This window comes from Nymphaea colorata, chromosome 2 (genome assembly GCF_008831285.2).
Source record: "Nymphaea colorata isolate Beijing-Zhang1983 chromosome 2, ASM883128v2, whole genome shotgun sequence".
Lineage (NCBI taxonomy): Eukaryota > Viridiplantae > Streptophyta > Magnoliopsida > Nymphaeales > Nymphaeaceae > Nymphaea > Nymphaea colorata.
Genome location: NC_045139.1, coordinates 18348520 through 18369691, shown reverse-complemented (window position 1 = coordinate 18369691; position 21172 = coordinate 18348520). Strand labels below are relative to the sequence as shown.

The window sequence follows — 21172 nt, the reverse complement described above, 5'->3', positions numbered from 1 at the left end:
TAACATAAAAGGAGACTGAAATTATGATAAATCTGCTATGATAATCATCATCACAAGACTAAGGACCAGTTCACGATAGGACTAATAAAAAGAAAAACAAGAGAACAGGATACAAAATAAAGGTAGTGTAGTACAAAATAAAGATGATAATCTGAAAACATCATGGATTTACCACCAAAACAGTACAACCCATCCTTAAAGGGAAAATCTAATGATATTTTAAAAATATCACAACATGATTGCAATATTTATAACAGATCCCATTTAATGAATTTTAAGTATATGTTTCTATTTTTATTTAATTAAAATTTTAAAATCTATCAAAAGTAGCATAAATTTCTTGCTTTCATAATTATTTTTAAATATTTTAATCATTATTTTTGAATTTATTGAATAACCAAGATATTCACAAGAAAATTTCTCGAGAAGATATAATCTTACAGAAAATTACCAGAAGAAACAGTCCCCAATAGAAACCCAAGAAATACATTTGTGACCATGGATGGAAGGCAGTATGAGACAAAAAGGAACTGTCAACAAGACCAACCGTCCCCCAAGTATGGGAGAATGGAGAACTGAAACCCATAAACCTGGCCGTATGTGCATAGAATAAGGCTGTGTTAATAATTATACACAACTCTATAGAAATTCTCACCTTGTTTATACTAATAAATCTTAAAAAAAAATTGTGGCACAAAGATGACGGATCAAAGATGGAAATACACCAGAATAAAGAGCATTTGGCATAGTAAAAATACATGTGATGAACTTGCTGGAATGCATCAATCACCTGATTCATGTCGATTGTCTGAACTGCACTTCCCCGTGTAAAAATAATAGCATGGTTCTGGTTTTCAGGCTTTCCTTCTCCAAGTTTTGGATTTCCAGGCAGCTTTATGGAATAAATTTCCTGTCCAAATGTGCAACAAATTAAGCATGACCAATTGAAAGAAAATATTATCCTACAGATTAAGTACTTCCTGAATGCAACAAAAATTGTGAAACAGAAGATACACGTTAAGGAGAAAAGCTAGAACAATATGGGACTTCAATACCATACCAACAGATGATATTTCCAATGCAAGAATCTGTGCACATCTCACAAGAAATGCATCCAGCAATAAAAATTGCAACATAAAGATAAATTACTGGATGATATATGAAATAGCACTGGATCATTTCACTTAGCAAACTATGAACCTTTATGAGAGCAAATGGCTTAACCTTTATACTTCAGAAACCTTTAGACAAAAAAGTAAGATAAAAAAAAAGCCCAATGTAAATATCATCAGGTGAGAGAATGGAGCAGAATAATAAGTACAGGTACATTATATCAAATGTCAGAAAAATAACTCATTAAGTTCTTTTGGCAGTACAAACTGCCTCCTCAGTAAGCAATGCTAAACTCTGACAACCATAAGTATACAAAGGATGAAAGTTTACACCAGCAGATGTTCATGAACTTGTAACCAACAAATGCAGAAATTTTAAATAGAAAAGGCAGTCCAAATATGATGAACATACCTTATCTTTCCCGTTTACATCTGCCTTCACAAGTTTGGAATAATACTCAGTGGAAGGTTTTCCATCCTTCAAAGTCTCAACCTCATCAATGAATGCAACTCTAAGGGCTTCATTCCTGTAGTCAAACATAGATTCCAAGACTTGATCTCAGACACATGCTATAGCATGGTTAACACTAAATACCAGTCTTAAAAATTAAAATATTGTTTAAATTTATTTTGAATATTACACTTAATAGTAACGGTATCTGATAATCCACATTGAAAATCCAGGCTCAAGTGAATTGTCTTCAATATGGATTACTGGGCCTAATTATCAATAACTGAAAACAAAATAAAATTAAAAAAGTAATTTAAATTTAATAAGTAAACTCACAAATCAGCATCTTCATGCCCTTATAACCTCATTGTAGAAAAGACATGTTAATTTATGTCGGATTAGTCAACCATGCAAGTGGAGACTTTTATGTCCATGTGATTATAATAAAACAAGCATATGAGTATATGGAGGAAGAATTCTTAAGACAAAGAAATAGGAAAATTGCTAAATGTCGTTTGCCATTACTTCTGCATAAGCAGAGCTATATCAGCAGCCTCCAACTTTTTATCTTGCTTTTGCTTGCCATATATCTGACACGTGACAACATACGTAAACTTCACATCTGCTTGAGCCCGAGCTTCACGAGACAACTCAAAGCCTTGGGTGTCCATTGCATCCTCAGGCAACGATATTTCTTCCATATCTTTAGTCATATTAGAAAGTATTAGAGCAAAAAACTACAGCAAGAGAACGATTGAGGCAACCAATAAATAATTACGTACCTCCGCAAGCTAGTCTTTCAATATAGCTCTGGAGCATAAGCGCCTTCCGGTAATACATCATCCCACGAACTAAACATTTGAAAGAAATACAGCATGAATAAGCTAGATCAATGGCCCAAGTGCAAATTAAAAGCATAGAATATGACATCAAGGAAGGAAGCAGAAAAAAGTTTCAACCTATAAACAGCAGTTTTCAACAGAAAAGGAAGATCATAAAAGGAAAAAAGAAAACAGCTGACCAGTTCTGGCTAATGTCTGCCCACGATAAGATGCCCATAACCTCAGCTCCATTACATCATCAGGACTACTGAAGGTTTCAGCATCTGATGCACTTTCATCTTTGCCAAGTCGCTCCAGAAAATTTTTCCATTCGTCTAAAAAAGAGGTTACCGAACATTAGTCAAAGGAAATTGAGAATCACTCATAAAAAGTTATCACTGAAAATATATTCAAACAATGAACTTTTTATCCATTACAGTTCAAATCATGCAAGAGCTTTTACAAATGCAGTAGCCTGCATATGCCACCTAACAGAAGAAAGCAAATTGTGAACTAAGCAAAGATGAGAACCCCTTTAAAGAGAACGCAATCAACAACAGTTATGCAAATTTCCAAGTAATTAAGTACCTGGGAAAATCTTCTGGAGATAAAACAAAGTGGATATACCATCTTCGTTTTTCTTTTGAAGCTCAGCCACACTATATAGAACAATCTCAGAATAGTATGGAGTGAAGACACTACAAGACAAATTGGTCAATATTACAAACTACCAATGCATCTCAAAAATAACTGAAGCATAGAACAAGTTCATGATGAAAGACTTATGCTTAGTAGTGTCAGTCATTTTACCTGAAAGAGAGCATCTCACGCACTGGCTTAGCCTTGGGCATGTCCATTAATAGAGAATTTGTGAAAAACTTCAGTCTACGCCTTGCCTCCAAGTTCTTAGGAATATTGGCAGCAGAATCTTTGATAGTCAAGAGTGAATGTAACCTCCTTATTTGTGCTCTCTGCAGATATAGTAAGGTTATACAATCTCCATGGCAGTACATAAGTTGTCGCTGACCAAACGCATAAACACTAGCAAATATTAGGATCAGAAATAATCACAAAAAGTGTACCAATTCAGAGTCTTTAGGCCATTTTAGCTCAGCAAACAGGCGTCCTTCAACCCTTGCATTCGATATACTGCTCCAAATATCATAGTTCATACTGGAAACACATGGAAGCAAATGTTGAAAATTTACACAAACAGCAAAGGAAAGAAAACCATTAGGGACCCAACAGAAACTGGCAATCTTTAGTACCTCATATTAACTGACAGCACATCATGCATCATAACATCGTAAAGATCTTGAACAGCTTTGATGGCACCCATGGTCAATTCCTTGGACTCCTCCTCTTTCTGAAAGCAGTAAGGAAAAAGAAAACAAAAAAAGGCATTGATTAAAACAAAATCTCATGGAAACAATTGAAAGAAGCTACATAACTGAAGATTAGGAAAAAAAAAAAAGCTTATTCTATTTCTTATTTTTTACGCAAAAACCCAAAGAAAAATTTTAAAAATGGAGGTTTCCAGCTTAGGCAGCTAGATGCACAGGCATCAGTCTCATGCACAGGAAATACAACACCTAAGAGCAACTTGGACCATATAGATAACAATTCTGCCTGCTCACACTCTTGGCTTTCATGATAATAAACTAAACAACCAAGAAAGCGGAGACAGTCAAAATGGTTGTACAACTTAATAATTTTGAGGAGAAAATACAGCAGTTGTTACAGGAAATTAAAACCAGTCAGAACAACACAAAATAAGAGCAAAAGTGTAGCACTTTAAATAAATTAGTGTATCTGAGCGAAAGCTAGCACTTTTATGAAGAGATAATAAATTAGTGTATCTGTGCAAAATTATAAGCTAAATTTTGAGTGAGCTAATAGATAAAAAGTAGGAACATTCAAGCATTAGACGAAACAACTTTCTATGAAATCAGTACAACGAGTGATATTCCAATTATTGTATTCACAATGATTTACGAGACATCATAACAGAATCAGGAGATTTTCGTGTGCTTGCTTACTTTATAAAACAGATGTGAACATAAAAGTCATAAACTATTGCATTATTCTCACAAAAAAAATATTGAAAATAAACCATAGCGGCTGCACAAAAGCAAGTACAGAATAGATGATATACCTTTTCGCATAATAGTAGTTCAGATTACCAAAATACACGTTATTTTCAAACAAAACGTGGGAAAAATAAATGCCAAATAAAACGGGAAAAACACGTTTTTTTCCATAAAAATGCATAAAAAACACAATTTTTTCACGTCTTTTTTCAAAGACAGCTTTTATTTCGGGTGGTGGCATCAACTATAATTTTGGAAAATTTTAAATGGTAGTTTGGGTAAAAAATGAATAAAATGTAAAACTTAAAAGTTAAAAACATTTCGACAAAGGGGGTGTTGACGAGCCTTTTAGGGGTTTCAGATTTGGGGGACGTTAAATCCAGGTGATTTCCGATTCCGGCGACTCGCGAGGTTTCCTACCTCAAACTCACCGGCGGAGCAGACTGACGTCTCTTTGTTTGCATCGAGTTGCAGCAACATTAAACCTCCGATGGACTAGTGCATTTTCCAGCACCGTGCAGACCTCCGACAGCTACATCCGACCACAGTCACATGCTGAGTAGGATTTCCGTTAGCTTTTCAGTCCATTTTCATATGCGTGTTGGACATTTTGAGGTAAGTAATACGCTTGTTGGTTTCTATTTTCTGTTTATGTCCGTTTGGTTCTAATTTTTTGTTTTCAATCGATTAGTTTCAAGTTTTTGTTTTCAGTCAATTTGCATGCGTCTGTTAGTTTTCTACTTTATAGTTTATACTTTATACCTCTTGTTTCAGTCGATTTGCATATGTGCATTAAAAAGTAGAAACTCTATTGCTCTTAAACTTTGTAGTTTGTATGTTTGTTACTTCGTTAGATTTTCTTTTTTACTTTTACTTTGTATGTTTGTTACTTTGTAGTTTGTATGTTCGATTCTGATTTCTATATAACGGATTAATAATTTAATATGTACTATGTTCTCTTTATTTCTGATTTGTAGTTAATATGTCCCCTTTATTTTTGATTTGTAAGTAAGTAATACTTAATAGTTAATACTTAATACTTAATAGTTACTTATGCATTTTTTTGCCTGCTTGTGTTCATATTTCTTCTCTTGTTGTCTTATTAGTTTCTCATTCATTTTATTTTTCCCCAATTTTTAGGATTTTTTATTTTTTAAAATACCATTTTTTCCCGCGTTTTTCAAGCCCGCCGTATTATACCTGAGAAAAACCTCGCCGTTTAAAACTCCGAGACGCTATTTGTGACTATGATTATACAAGCTTCTTAAAACTAATTATTGGTAACATATGCATGCGAGCAAATGCATGCACTGATTATGTAAGATTTTACCCACAAAAAAATAGCTTAAGATAAAGTTAATGACAAAACATAACTAAGCAGTCTTCGGTTGGTGGAATAAATTATTGTTCTTAGGACATATCATTGAAGATGAAACTGTCTACATTATTTTTAAAGGTAAAATGTTACTGCACCTTATGATAATTGTTGAGAACAGAAATTGTATTTTGAGGTTTTCAGTAAATTAGCAGAATGCTTAATAAAGGGAAGCCAGTTTCATATATATGTTACAAAACACTACCCATTGCAGAAAAACAAGCAAAAATTAAGCTAATAATGTTAGCAAAAGACCAAAAGTACGTGAGGCAGTACCTGCATCTACTATCAATAAATACTCTTTCCACATATGATGATGGAAGAATGTATAAGTTACTAATACATGTAAGGAAGGATAGGAATAGCTTGCAGTATGCCACAGCAGAGAATTTTGCAACTTGTGCACAGAAAGCATAATTGAAGGGTCACATAGGGATGCTTATGGTTTGCGAACAAGGATTCAGGTCTGGGTTTGGGTTTGATATTTGTATGACTCAAACCCCACCTGAAAGTTTCAGTGTAAAAAATATGAACCTGATGGCTTAACTGGCTCGGGTTCTGTCAGGTTCAACTTGATTCAGGATATAGATATGTGTTCACATCCTCATTACACCACATAAACAGCTGAATCACTAGTAACTTGAACATGCAACCAATAAGCAAATTCCTTTTGTAATAACTCCTGCAAAGACAACCCTCATTCCTCACAGGCCGTTGGGAAATTTCATTTACATTTTAATCAGATGGAGGTGACCCTGTTAATATTTTTATCAAAATTTAGATCCGACTCCACACCTGATTAATTGGATTCAGTAAGAGCACATCAGACCTGAGCAGCACCTGTTAGATCCTTAGGCATATAACCTTCACCCTGGGATCTACTTCACAATGCAATTCCCCCACATAAACCAGTGTTATATGTAATGTATTGTAGTGTATGAGATACTACATTATGTAAATACTTATGGAAATGTGAGGATACATCTCTGAAACTAGTTTAAGAGATGCAATGATACAGTCAATGTCATGTGATACCCATATCATTCAATCCAACCTGTATCGTGCAACAGGGACCTGGCAAAGGAAAAAAAAATGGAGCCAGACCCCACTCTTATATTTTGAGATATAAAAGCCCCTTAAAACCAACTCCAACACACTCCTAAGAGTCATGTGAGGGTATGCTTGTGTATGTGAAAAGAAGAACACCGTTGGCAGCCAATTTATTGTGGGGAAGGCCAATTTTTTCTAGGAAAGGTCATTCACATTTTTCACCACTGAAGGTACAAAATCTGACTTTTACATAAGATTTCTCTATTTTTTGAGAAAATTTGCTGCAAGATCTGATGATCCTGCACATCAGTACTGTTACACATGTCTAAAGAACTTACACATTCTTTTGAAATTGACATTCTGTTACAACTTAATAGTATTTAAGACAGCCTCTCATCAAAACTTTACCAAATACTACAAGCTTTCTTCTGGTATGAAAACTTAAAGCACCATCCAGGACCTCCCGTCATTTTCAAACTCAAAGAGGAAACATTAGCTTTCTGACATGAAGAAACAACAGAAAAAGGTGAACTTGATACTTGATAGGAGAACTGTCATTTGTTACATCAAGAATGCAGCACATGAAATTCTACAATAAGAACAACCAAAATGACGATCAGAAACTGCAGTGACGTCCCAGAAGACACTGATTTATATACACAGTCACAGTACAAAACCTAAAAAAATGTTAGGGAAGCGACAGTCATAGATGCTACTAATGATAATAAAGAATTTCTTTTATCCAAGCAGCATAATTTTTCAGCTAAGCATTCTGACCCAGAATCTTTCAAGTATTGTCCCAAACAAGTTCACTCAGAGCACATAATGAAAGTAAACATAATCTCCATAAGTGGAAACATGTTCATTCCAGGCACTTTTGCTGCTCATACCAGTATCCCAGTCAATGCAGTAAGCCTGGAGAACACAAGTGGCAGCTTGCTTAGCTGGAGGTCTTGGTGTATTGATCCCTTAGACAGACTGCCATCTATGACTTCAAATACCCTCTCCACCCTGCAATGAAAAAATTAAACGAGTGAAAAATAACAACCATCGGGTCTAGATTAAAAATATCAATTTGACATGGGACCATACTAAATAGATGAACTGCCCATCTAATTCACTTACCACTGCCGACCCACAAAATCCAATATCGACAATAAAATGAATTTCACATTATGATAGCATTCCTTAACAGCATATTTCATGTAATCATCCCTTGATATTTTTTCCCACAGAATATCTTGATTGTCCTTGTTCTCCACTGCAAAATCTTTGGCCATAAACACCTGCACAAAAAATGTTAACATATACTCAATAGAAACATAAGGTAAAAACAAAGACTTAGGCATTGTCAGAAATTTTAGTCTCAGATCTTTGTTGACGAGGATTCCCTAAAAGTTTCATTTTCTAATTTCATTATTTACAGAAAAATCTCATAGCTTCAAAGAGTGATAAAATATACGGAGAAGAATAGTAAAAATTACAAAACTATGACTTCACTAACTTTCAATAAAAAAAGGATAACATTCCAAATGGTTTTAAGATTTTATATGAAACAAAAAATGTAAAAAGAAAAAAGATTTCAACATGCACTTACCTCAAGAAAAAACTATGTGTAAAAAGAAACATTAAAAACCACAGCCAAATAAATTCAGTAATACTTTTAACACATAACTGTTGAAAATAAATGATACTTTAAGGGTTAATTTGTAACCAAATAACTATGCTTGGATGAGTCTAAATAGAGACATCCTCCTTTAACAGTGTGTGTGTGTGTGTGTGTGTGTGTGTAGAGGTGGGTGCCAGGCCGGGCTGCCGGCGGGGGCTAAGTGTCCGGACCCGAAAAACCGGGCCCAGGTCAGCCCGACAGGGCCCAACCCAGCCCGTTAATATTAAAAACCTGACACTGCCGTTTTTCTAGCAGCAGAAAAACTTGCGGAAGCAAGGAGCTCTCTCCCCAGCAACGATCCCTCGTTTTCGGCGTCTCAGACCCTCCGACCACTCACGACGCACCTGGGTAGGCTCCACCGAGCATGGCGAGCTTGCCGGCGGTGACAAACACCGCTGGACCCAACGAGGAACCCATCTTTGTCACCATCTCCGGCGACAAGCCTCTTCATGATAGGCGACACTGTTCCAACGATTTCCAGCAACTGCTCTGGCGGAATCCGGCGCTCATTGGTTCGAACGACATCACCTGCCTCCCACGATTCCCCTAGAGCAAACCCAAGGCGGTTCAAGCCAGAATCTACCACGATCGAAGCGATTGAAGAAGCTCCTATTGTCTGAATAGCGTTTTCCCCAACGAACTCGCTCTGCCGTTGCCATCTCCTATGGCCATTTGCCGCCAAAAAGCTCAAACGACACCTCTGGTGAGTGGCAATCCTAAGCTCAAGTCCGTCCCTGGAGGTGCATCCTGCCGGCCGGAATCGCAAGATTTCCTGCCACCCCTCTTTCAGCCACAGAGTCCTAGCACCCTTGTTTATCTGTTCACCATCGCCACGTCGGCCTCCATTGGCTCCCATACTGCTCAAACGGCACCCTCCGCTCATTGTGGTTCCAACGAGCCCAAGCTCCATCGGAATAGTCGTCTGCGCGGGCCGGAATGAATCAATCTTCGACCGCCTACCCGCTGACTCTATGGCGCTCTCTCTCTCTGTGCGACAGGGGCGACCTCGACCTCCCCCGTTTTTCTGCCCGGCATTGTCTCCACTGGTGATCAATCGCCACGAAATTTCTCAAGAGGCATCGTCGGATGACAGTGCTTCCAATGGACCGAAGCTCAATCAGTGGGGTGGTTGGAGCCGGCCGGAATCACAAGATTTCCAGAACCAACAGAGTCGATTTCGGTGTCCACCAGCATCCCAACTGTTCTTGGTGTGAATTATTGAAAGAGATCACATCCAATTCAGGTTTTTATTGAAATCAGGCCGGGCCGAGCCCGAAACTCGGGCCCATCGGGCCAACCCGGGCCCAGCCCGATGCCCAACCCTATATGTGTGTGTGTGTGTGTGTGTAAAGAGAGAAAGATAAAGAGAAAAGAGAGAGAGAGAGAGGATGCAACATCCCTCCTATGGAAGAACAAGGGGAGGTAAGCAACACAAAATCCTGTCTTTGTTAAAGCCCTTGTCTAAAGAAGCTCAATATTCCTTTTTCATATTTGGCATACTTGATTTTCCAACAAGAGTTTTTTAAAAAGTTTTAAAATGCTTCCCTTAGGAACATTATAAAGATACTTTTCTTTAATTATATTTTGAAACAACATGATAATTGATATATACCTCGATAGTTTTGTTTTTTCCAATAAAAGTGCGACACTTTGAAGACGCCACAAATATTTATGACAATAGGTTTTAGGTCATATTTTCACAGGAAAGAGAAGTAAAGCAGACCCTGCTGGCAAGAAGGAACAAGGGCCACTGCACCATAGGAAGAACACCGGTATTCCTGGGAATAAGCAGCAATTCCAATTCCCTAAAACAAACAAAAATATTATAAACCATTCCAAAGAGCAAAAGCTACAGGCAAAAAAATAATGAGAAAACAGATTTACATTACTAAAAGAAAAAGGCTTATGATTAAATAACAAAACCATCAGGCTTCAGCCTTATCCGGAATACATTACTGGCGTAAACCAAAGGTTCGCACACAATGGCAAGATAATATGTATAAGCAAAAGGATATCTAGATACTGACAAATTAGTGACATAGTCTTCCTCCCGCAAGGTTTTAACAATCTCATTCCAAAATGGAGCAAACTTGGCAGCATATGCCTTGTCTCTCTGAATATAGTCCTACACCAAATATCATTAGCCATTAACTATAAAACTGAAACTAGAATAAAAAGAAGAATGGGTCACCTGAAAATATGCAGATTTAAGAATCACATGCCATCGTCCATGGCTGTTCCATTCAGATACATCATTTATAATAAATGCAATCCCACAGAGATGAGTACATAAATGCAAGGATAAATAAAAATCCTACTGCAGAGGATACGTGCAAGTGATGAAACCAACACATATACAAATCATGGTAAACAACATGCATATTCAGATACAGGAATCAACACTGACGGCAACTGTAAAGCCTGAGGTGGCCATTGTGTACAAACGGCTACTAGCTACTGTGACACAAATCACAATCTTTCCAGTTAAAATGCTATACAGTCAAAACACATTACGTGGAATCCAAGCAGCAGACTTCACCTCATGACTAGACAGGAATATGTGATTTTAGGTGCTACAGAAAACACAAAAGAGAGCTCATGATTCAAATGTTAAAAACTTAAAATCGTCAAGAAACATTCATTTCTGTCTGGACAGCATAACACATATCATAATTGTAGACCACATTCATCAAACACAAACAATTCTACAACTGAAAGATATAAACCCAGAGAATAGTAGATGGCAGATAAATCATAAAAAAGGAAGAAGGCAAGGTAAAGTTCCTTGTCTTCAGTTAGGTGAGACTCGATTTTCCTGAAATCAGATTCAGGTAATGACTCAGCTCCAATCAGGTGACAATAATTCACCAAAAAATCATAGAGACTTAGAGAGAAACTCAAATGTATGTGCCCAACACTTACAATACATAAACACCTGAAAAGGGATGTTTAACAGCCGTACAACCTTAATAAGGTAGATATTAGTATATCATAGATGCAAGCATGTCCTATATTTAATTAGATTACAAGCTGGATCCACACATGATATCTTGAAAGACATGGAGAGTTTGAAAGGGAAAAAAAAGAGAACCTGCACCCAGAAATCCGACTCTACTCTGAATTTACGTAAGTATAATATGTAATCATCTTTTTCACATTTCGCAAATCCAAGATCCATTCCAGAGCTCAACTGTATATTTCCCTACCAACTTATGTTACATATGTGCAGATGCAGCCACCAGTCCATAGCATTGTCAGGAGATATATATATATATATATATATGCATTCCTATTATACTCCCATTTATTTAAGTTTCGAAAACAGAAATTAGTTAGATGTTTTGCTAATTAAGCATGATGGTCTCTCTCTCCCTCCCTCTCTGTGATGACCAAGAAAGAGTGAGTGAAACTCCCATTACAAGATACTTAAGTTTCTAGAAAAGTGATTAGTAAGATGACACGAAGTCCTTTCTCCCAAATGATATTTACTATTAAAAGACCTTTCCAAAAAAAGTGAGACCTGCACAACATTTTCTAAGGAAATGAGCACTAAACCATATTTAAGTCTCAGAAAAAAAAGAGTTATAAGATAACCTAAATGCATCTCTAGCTCTCAACAACACAATAAAGACACTTACAATTAAAACAGAATACAAATTGCTAAACAAAAACTATATCAAAATAGGCCCCAAGGATAAAGTATAAACCGAGTCCAGCCAGATTATTATGCATGTGGCACCCCTCAAGGCATCTCCACGTGACATAGCTACCAACAAAGCTCTCAATACACTTAAACAAGCATGGTTGATGTCTACAAATAATATGCAATAATGAAAGCTCCCAAGCATCCCAGACAATTCAATTATATACACAAAATAAAGGATAAGTCTAACACGCCAAGTGGAAAAATTGAAGCATATTACATGTGGAATCATAGACAGTCCATCTTTATTCATAAAAAAGTGTTAAATATAACAGCAAAGATTGCATAAATTCAATTAGAAGAATATGTAATCATAATGCTCCAAATATAACAGCCGACTCACCTGATTGGAAGCATAAAAAGAACTCCTGCCACAAACAGTATTTTGGTAAGCAAAGGAAGACTAAGCATTAAAACGCAGAAAAGAAGGTTAGTCATGCAATTAAACATGAATTTAAATGTGAAGACTGAGCAACGAGCATTTACTCTTTGGTTGGCACATGAAGATACTTCATGAAAGCTTCAGGAAACTTCTCAAAAAGCTCATGAACAGCATCAATAGAATGAATCTGAAACCGAAAGTGAAAATGTTAAAGGAACAGCAAATTATCAATCAGAAGGGAAATTAATAAAGCAAACAGCATACTAAAATTTATAAATTAATTATTTCAAATACATAAAAATAACTTGGATTAAAAATATCAACTTACAGCAACAATATCTCAAAACACCAAGCAAAACTCATGATTTCCAAGCAAAAAGCTAAATACTACCACACTAAGATAATTAGATGAACAGCATACCTCGCCTAGACCATCACTTGCCCCAAGCAAGAAGCCAACAATTGCAGAAAAGAGTGTATAGAAAATCTGAAAATCGAGAAGATAGATCTGCAAATAATAGCATATCAGTATGAGACAGCAGGAAAAAGAAGTATTCAAAGTCAAAGACAATGAATTACACTTTCAACGAAAACGGGGAAAAATGGTTCTACAACCAACAATATGGAAAAACTAACCACCTGAAACAAACTTTTTAGCTAACACACAGTCATAAGACCCCAAACTATTAAGTTAAGCTTATGAATTTGACAGTATGCAACAACCAGAAACACCCTATTCTCCCAAATCACGATTCACCTACAGAAGTTTTGACTTTGCACACCCCGACTAACCGCTTAACATTAATCAAAAAAATCTAAAAAATGCATAGATACAAAAGAATCATCAATAAAGGAAATTAACAAACTTCAAGCAAAAACCGAGCTGTACGAAGCATAATGAGGTATATACAGCACTATCTGTAAAGAACTATCTAAAGAGGAAGAGAGATTGTAGCTCACATAAACATGTGGACAACATTAGGTCTGCCAAGCATTACTACTGTCATGGGAAACTTTAGGTTCTTTATAAGCATCCACGTAGTCTAAGGCTCTCCAGAACCTAAAAAAAGCTTAGCAGCTGACGTTCCCTTCAAAGCCAAAAAAGTTTCAAGTACACAACCAACAAAATTTCAGCGAACAACTTAAGGCACAACCCCGTATCCACACTTAGCCAGCCCAAGCTAGGGCTTTAAGAAATCAGTAATAGAAACCCTAGGAACTTATTAAATAGAAAGAACATGATACATGTGTACAGACACTCCAAAATCTGCCACTTAATTGTCCTTGTCGACCATAAATAGCACCTAGGGAGTCATAAAGTAGTTACATAGTGTATGCAGCACCTCCCCTGGCTGTAACTTCATTCAGCCGTTGGTGCCACAAGCAAATGCCACAAACCTTGTTCCTCTTTATTTGATATGGCTAATTGCCATTTTGTGTTGCTCAACTACCATCCAATAGATACCCTTCAGTCCATCTCTTTAGGAGCCGCGTGCTATTGGCTGAGTTGTCTCTACCCATCATTGGCCATCAATTACCAACAAGTTTGTGCATATGCGCACTTTTTATATTCCCACTTGGTCACCTATCTTCAGTCCCCACAAGACAAGTTATGAGTTTCATCTGGTACACCACATGCTATCATGAATCATACCTCATTGTAGCTTGGCCAAGCCCTTAGCACCAGGGCATGCCAACCTGCTAAGCCGCTAACTTGCTATCAAATGAGCATTCCATCATTGGCCCAATTCAACATCTAATGTCCACCCAATCATTCCAAGTCCTTGCCAACTGCCTTCATGCTTGGCCTTCTCATAGTGTTGCGGGTGCTACCTTTTCAAATGCCTCAATGTATGTAACTAAACTGTCACAAATAACGTCTCGGAGTTTTAAACGGCGAGGTTTTCTTGGGTATAATATGACAAGCTTAAAAAAAAAGTAAAAAATACGGTAAATTTTTAAAAATTTTAAAAAACTAAAAACAAGGGAAAAAAAATAAGTGAGAAACTAATAACACAAACATCAAAAGATAAGTAGATTTGCAACAAATAAAAAATAGAAAATGAAAAAAAAAGCATTAAAAAAACTGAAAAAAATTGAAAAAAGTGAAAAAAAAAGGTGAAAAACGTGTTAAAAAAAGCTTTTTTATGTTTTAAACAGCCATTTAATTTATCGCATTTTTTCCCGTTTTTTCCGAAAAAAACGTGTTTTCTCTGAGTTTAACAAACAACGCCATCCCAAAGGATCACTATAAAGCACTAGATGGAGTCGAGGCAATGAGCAGACCCTAGAGCTTAGGCATGCCTAGGCTGGGCTAAACGCTCAAAATTAAAAAAATTAAAAATAAAAATGTAAAAGCTAATAAATGAAACCAAAATATTGTTATATACAGTCACATATATAAACATATACATTATTATATCTAGTCACATAAAGACTGACAAAATTAAGATCGTTAAATAATACAAAATTTATTCAAATCAAAATTTAGCACCAGGGCATGCCAACCTGCTAAGCCGCTAACTTGCTATCAAATGAACAGTCCATCATTGGCCCAATTCAACATCTAATGTCCACCCAATCATTCCAAGTCCTTGCCAACTGCCTTCATGCTTGGCCTTCTCATAGTGTTGCAGGTGGTACCTTTTCAAATGCCTCAATGTATGTAACTAAACTGTCACAAATAACGTCTCGGAGTTTTAAACGGCGAGGTTTTCTTGGGTATAATATGACAAGCTTAAAAAAAAAGTAAAAAATACGGTAAATTTTTAAAAATTTTAAAAAACTAAAAACAAGGGAAAAAAAATAAGTGAGAAACTAATAACACAAACATCAAAAGATAAGTAGATTTGCAACAAATAAAAATAGAAAATGAAAAAAAAAGCATTAAAAAAACTGAAAAAAAATGAAAAAAGTGAAAAAAAAAGGTGAAAAACGTGTTAAAAAAAGCTTTTTTATGTTTTAAACAGCCATTTAATTTATCGCATTTTTTCCCGTTTTTTCCGAAAAAAACGTGTTTTCTGTGAGTTTAACAAACAACGCCATCCCAAAGGATCACTATAAAGCACTAGATGGAGTCGAGGCAATGAGCAGACCCTAGAGCTTAGGCATGCCTAGGCTGGGCTAAACGCTCAAAATTAAAAAAATTAAAAATAAAAATGTAAAAGCTAATAAATGAAACCAAAATATTGTTAACAAAAGGCTCTATCAGCTCCACCGGCCTAGGTCAACAAAAGGCATACGACCCAGGGATGACCCACCAACTCACCTCGTGGAGGCTATGGATAGCAGCTGCAACCCATCAGCTGGCTGGCCAGAATGTCACGACCAAGAGATACAACACTATTGAGCTTGGCAACCACAACACTGAGGAAGGGCCAGTGACGCTACCGCACCAAAGAAGATGCCTGCACCTGAGGCGGAAGGCATCGTTTAGGACTTTTCTTGCTTTGTTTTGAATTGTCAAATGTTCTTATTCCAATATAAACAAACAATGTAAACCCAGCCTTTGGAGGCTATGCTTAACAAAATGAAAAAATTGAAGTTGTCCTTCTCTTAATCCAGCAATGATTTCTAACAATCTATTCCTTTATTTCTATGTCAATCCCCACTAACGGTGGCCAGTCTGACTGCTAACCGAGCAGGTCTTCAACCTGCAACCACACCCTAGCAGTGTGACATTCCGGATTAGGACCAAACATCGAAAACCAAGAGGCAGCCCACAGCTGCCACGCTCCAACACACACATCCAGGAGACTGCACATTGGCTATGACCACCTATAGTAGCTGCTTTAACCTTGCATCCATGCTGGTGCCGCTTACCTGCCCGGCGCTTCCCACGCTACACCTGGCCATGCCCAATAGCAGAACACGTGTACATGACATTTCCAAGGCCACACTTACCTGTCCATGCATCTGCTTGCCCTGAAACCTCACCCTCAATCATGTATCCACAAGGAAAGGTGTATGCCAGCAGCATATTAAGTACATTGAATAGGCACATGGTGAAATTACATGACAGATATTCCAAAACCTTCAACACAAGCAGCATGACAGATATTCCAAAAACTTGAACACAAGCACCAAGGAAGGCCATCTGAATATTCCTTCTTTTCAAGTAAGGTCCAGAGTTCTAGGAATTTAACATGCAAAGGAATCAAAGGTCATCTAAACGAGTCATTTGTTCTGAAAGGGATCAAGTTCAACCTCTATGCTATTGCCTTAATTGATATGTACATAAGGAACCAGTGACTCTTAATATCATAAACATGCCTTACCGCAATAACTGGGCCCCATAAACTAGCAATTGTCAAAGCGTTATGGTTATCTGCAAGTCAAAAAAAATAAAACTAAGCTGCCACAAAATGGTGAATTGCCAACCAATACTAAAAAGCTTGAGCAAGCTACACAACGTGAAGAGAGCCACCAAAAAAGAAATCCAACAGTAGCAGAGAATGGACTAAATAAAACAAGGAAGGAATTTAGCATTCAAATTAAGAAAACAAAGCTAGAAGTTATGTGACATGGGTACAAGGGATTGCCCCACGTACCCACTCTGATACGAGGGTACGTGAAACCAGGTAAGGTGGTGGCACTAGGTATGGGTTGCAACAGGACTGGGTCAAACCCGATCCAAACCATAAAATTTGTTTCGGTTTTAAGTTAGGAAACAGTCGAGCTCTGCGGCAGAGCTCGATCGACCGACATTTTCTTCAACAACTTTCCACAACAGTGATGACTGGTGGGGGCGACAATGTCTAGTGACAGCCAGGTAAATGGTTTTTTTTTCTCTTTTTGCGATTACAACTTATTGTTCCTTGATTTGAGGATTTCCGTTTTTTTTATTTGGGAATGTTTTCATTTGAAGATTGAACTGTAAACCTGCAAATCATTCCATTTTTTCATGTTTAATTTGATTTTATGTGTTTATCTGCTGCTGGCTATGTAACACGGATACGCCAATCTGGGTCACGTACCGGTGTCGACACTCCGATACGCGGATCCCGACACTTGGACACGACAAGATGCGTTTTGGATCGGGTCTGGGTTAGACCCGATCCGAACCACTTTCATAACCCGATTTTCTGTTTTAACCCTCGATTTCGTTTTACACTTTACCCTCGACTCCTTGCGGCAACAACAGAGTTCGGCAATGGCGGGTGACGACGACGGCGATGAGCTCCGGCGATCGACGGCGACATCCGGTGGCGTCCGGCGGCAGCCAGCGGCAGACAGGTAAGTGTTTTTTTCCTTTTCGATATTAGAAGTTAGGGTTTCATGCTTCATTTGGGTTTTTTTCGTTTGGGTTTTTCTTGCCGATTTAGGGATGTTTTCATTTGAAGATTAGACGGTTAATCCGTCGACCTTGATCCTATTCTTCAATGCTATGTGCGATATTTTCTTTTTTTGTTTGATTTGGGGATTTGGGGATTTTGCCGATTTGGGGATTTTTCCTTAGTGCTTGTCAGGTAGCCGTTGCCAACAGTCACTAGAATGTGCCAGATGTTGCCTGCTCTCATTGAAGACTGTTTTACATTATCCAGAAATAAATATGCATGTTTATAATTTGTTGTATTGTTTTATTTCATGTTACGTTTGTTTGAGACTTTCTTTCTTATGACTTATGAGATTGTAAGAGTAAATTATTAATTTAATTTTAATTTATTTTATTATCATTTTTAATTTTTTAGAATATAATATTCATCGTGTCCACGTATCCCAAAATTTTGAAAATTTCAGTGTTTGCGTACCCGTACCCATACCGTACCCGTACCCGTGTGACATAGGTTGCTGGCTACGTTTGGTTGCATTTTATTTTTATCGGCTCTTTTGGCTGCCACCAGCCAGTTTTGTTTGGTTGATGCCATTTTTTTATTAAAAGTTTGATGAATCTATCAGCAAGATTCTCTTCGGTCTTCATCAACCTAACAAAAGTGATGTTGCCGAGTGCCGATCAGCCAAGCTTAGGCGCAAGCATAAATGCCGGTCATCAAATTCTGTAATAGCTGATTGTGTATTGTTTTCTTCTTTCAATTTTATGTTCACTATATCTTTTTGTTTTGCATTTTTTTTTTATTTTTAATGGTTTGTTTGTCATAAACAATGTTTTTTATCGGCATTAATGTTTTTTTTCTCATGTTATCATTTTTGGGAATTTAAAGTTTACCATACCCACGTATCCACAATTTTCAAAATTGCCGCATTTGAACCCGCACCGCCATACCCAAACCTGTACCATACCTGCACCCTATGTTGTTAAGGGGTCGCCTAGGCGCCAGTCTACACCCATCGCCTAAGTCCATCACTCAAGCGATGGGTGTGGTGCTGGCGCATGGGTGCGCCAGCACGCCTAGTCCATGGGAAGGTATATACCTGTGATTTTATTGTATCTATACTATGTACAATCTATTATAATGTATAATATATGTACAATCTAAAATAATGTATATTTAGGTATTGTATATTAATGTGTTATATATGTATACTAGTACAATCTGAAGCAATTTTTAAAGTGGTTCCATCTGCAGTTGAATCTATTATAATGTATATTATATGTTATACGTACAATCTGTTGTAAACTTGTAATGTACATTATATCTACTGATTTTATACATTTTTTGTTTGAAATGATTCAAATATAATAGTCTACAAGGTCTATAACTGAAATAGTCTATAAGGAATGCAAGCATTGTGTCCAGTATGTAAACAAGAATGACGTGTCTTCTTGTTGTGTATCAAACTAAGGCATCAGCTAGCACAGAACAGCACAGTTTTCAAGTAAACAAGCTGGAAATGTACTGTTAGTCTGTCATGTAAACAAGAACAGAATAGTTTTTCATGTTTTACTTTTTTGGCTTTACTTACAAAGTGTAATCATTCAATTAGAACAGAACGGAACAGTTTTTCAAGTTTAACTTGGAAGAGAAGCTTACAGTTCAGTCAGTAAGTACATAATTTTATTATATAGTGGTTCGCGTAACTAAGAAAAACAAAGAAAAAAAATTGATCGCTACACGTGCCTAGGCATTAGGCGCACCTAGTCCTGCCTAGGCATTAGGCGGTGCTGCCTGGGCTCCTTGACAACATAGCCCGCACCCAGGTGACATAAGCTAGAAGGAATCTAAAAGATAAAAAGTCCTAGAGAACAAAAATGATAGTATGACTTGGTAGCTTAGCTAATAAACATGCTAAGCAATGGCAACGTAGCCAGCCAGAGAAGCGCACAAACACTGGTTCCTACACAGTATAACTCTGGAAACAACAGGAAAGCCAATATATGAAATTAATAGTGCCGTCTTTGATCATGATCGGTTAGTTTTACAATTTGATTGTATCCATGCATCCCCACATGCCATAGAATGCCAGAGGTTCACAAGCTAATTGAAGTCCATTGTCAAAAAAAAAAAATTTAACAAAAAGTTTCTTAAAGGCAAAAGAATACCAAAGTACAAAATGCTCAGGTTTATAATAATCAAAAAACTCCAGCACTTGCCAAAAATCGTCAAGAAATGTAACCATCAGAAAAGGAAAACGAAATCTTCTGGTGTTTACAAAGTATGAATTTAGTGTGAACTATCTCCCAAAATTATTCAAATATAGCCAAATTGAGAAGCACTTAGAGTGATCCTGTATGTGGAACAAAATACTTATACAATAATAAATTAATCAGAGAGAAATTGGCCAGCTTAGCAGCAGAAAGTAACAGAAACAGCATCAGTGATGAACTATCATATCATGAGGCCTGCAGGAAAGGATTCAGCAAAAGAGCAGCAATCTTCAACATTGGCATAACTGATGCATTGTTTCCATTGTTGTTAGGCCTGTGAGCTTATGCAAGCCACAATAACATTTTACTTTCCTAGTTTCATCCTTCGAAAGTATTTTATGACTAGACAAAGGCAGCAAAAACTCACGTTTTGATACAAGATCATGCCATGAATACTCTAGCCCATTGAGATTTATAATAACTTTCGTAGGACTGACCAATGGCCTTATCTGCATATGTTGGAAAGCAAACAGTCAGAAAGAAGAAACATCAACAGAAGAACCATCACCAACCAGTTAGCAATTGGTATCTTCTTTTACTTTCCTGGAGGAAATAGGCAAATGAGAATTTTGCTCCAAATACGCAAAGCCAGAAAATCACATATCTGCATTTTATCAATATCAAAAAACATGAGCACCCTGTTCATGGGACTATGTGCCAGTTCACACAGTAAAGAGTCAGACTTCACAACAGCCAAAAGGATTCATCCAGTCCAATGTGCCTAACAACCAAAAGACTACAAGGAAAATGTACTTTCCAATTGCACGCAATTGGGCTTCAAAAAAATGAAATGCCATCACTATCAGGAATCAGAATGGAAGCATTCTCAAAACCGAAACATTTATGCAACAGAAGCAAGCTAGAAACACCAAGGACAAAAAAAAAGTCAAAAAGAAGATCAAACTGTGTCTTATTTGTCTTCCTCCTCCTTAGTCTAGAATTTTCTCTTTTGGTTGTATGGTAGTCTGATACA

At 37.0% G+C, this 21172-nt stretch overlaps 1 protein-coding gene across 5 annotated transcripts in view; it reads right to left on the bottom strand.

Moving 5' to 3' along the window:
• Positions 1–21172, bottom strand: part of LOC116246914 (callose synthase 9) — a 72211-nt gene that overhangs the window by 32161 nt on the left and 18878 nt on the right. For all 5 annotated transcript variants that reach the window (XR_007572479.1, XR_007572478.1, XM_050075972.1 and 2 more), the window contains exons 19-37: positions 20746–20803; positions 20567–20651; positions 16931–16980; positions 13075–13161; positions 12758–12840; positions 12615–12639; positions 10596–10693; positions 10292–10373; positions 8025–8185; positions 7790–7910; positions 3653–3750; positions 3467–3557; positions 3195–3355; positions 2973–3082; positions 2585–2719; positions 2346–2414; positions 2089–2266; positions 1525–1639; positions 791–910 (exon numbers count right to left, since the gene is read on the bottom strand). Coding sequence is in view for 3 of the 5 variants with exons in the window: in XM_050075972.1 (XP_049931929.1) it covers positions 791–910; positions 1525–1639; positions 2089–2266; positions 2346–2414; positions 2585–2719; positions 2973–3082; positions 3195–3355; positions 3467–3557; positions 3653–3750; positions 7790–7910; positions 8025–8185; positions 10292–10373; positions 10596–10693; positions 12615–12639; positions 12758–12840; positions 13075–13161; positions 16931–16980; positions 20567–20651; positions 20746–20803 (1927 nt within the window). In the remaining 2 variants the exon portion in view is untranslated. The remainder of the gene's footprint in view (positions 1–790; positions 911–1524; positions 1640–2088; positions 2267–2345; positions 2415–2584; positions 2720–2972; positions 3083–3194; positions 3356–3466; positions 3558–3652; positions 3751–7789; positions 7911–8024; positions 8186–10291; positions 10374–10595; positions 10694–12614; positions 12640–12757; positions 12841–13074; positions 13162–16930; positions 16981–20566; positions 20652–20745; positions 20804–21172) is intronic.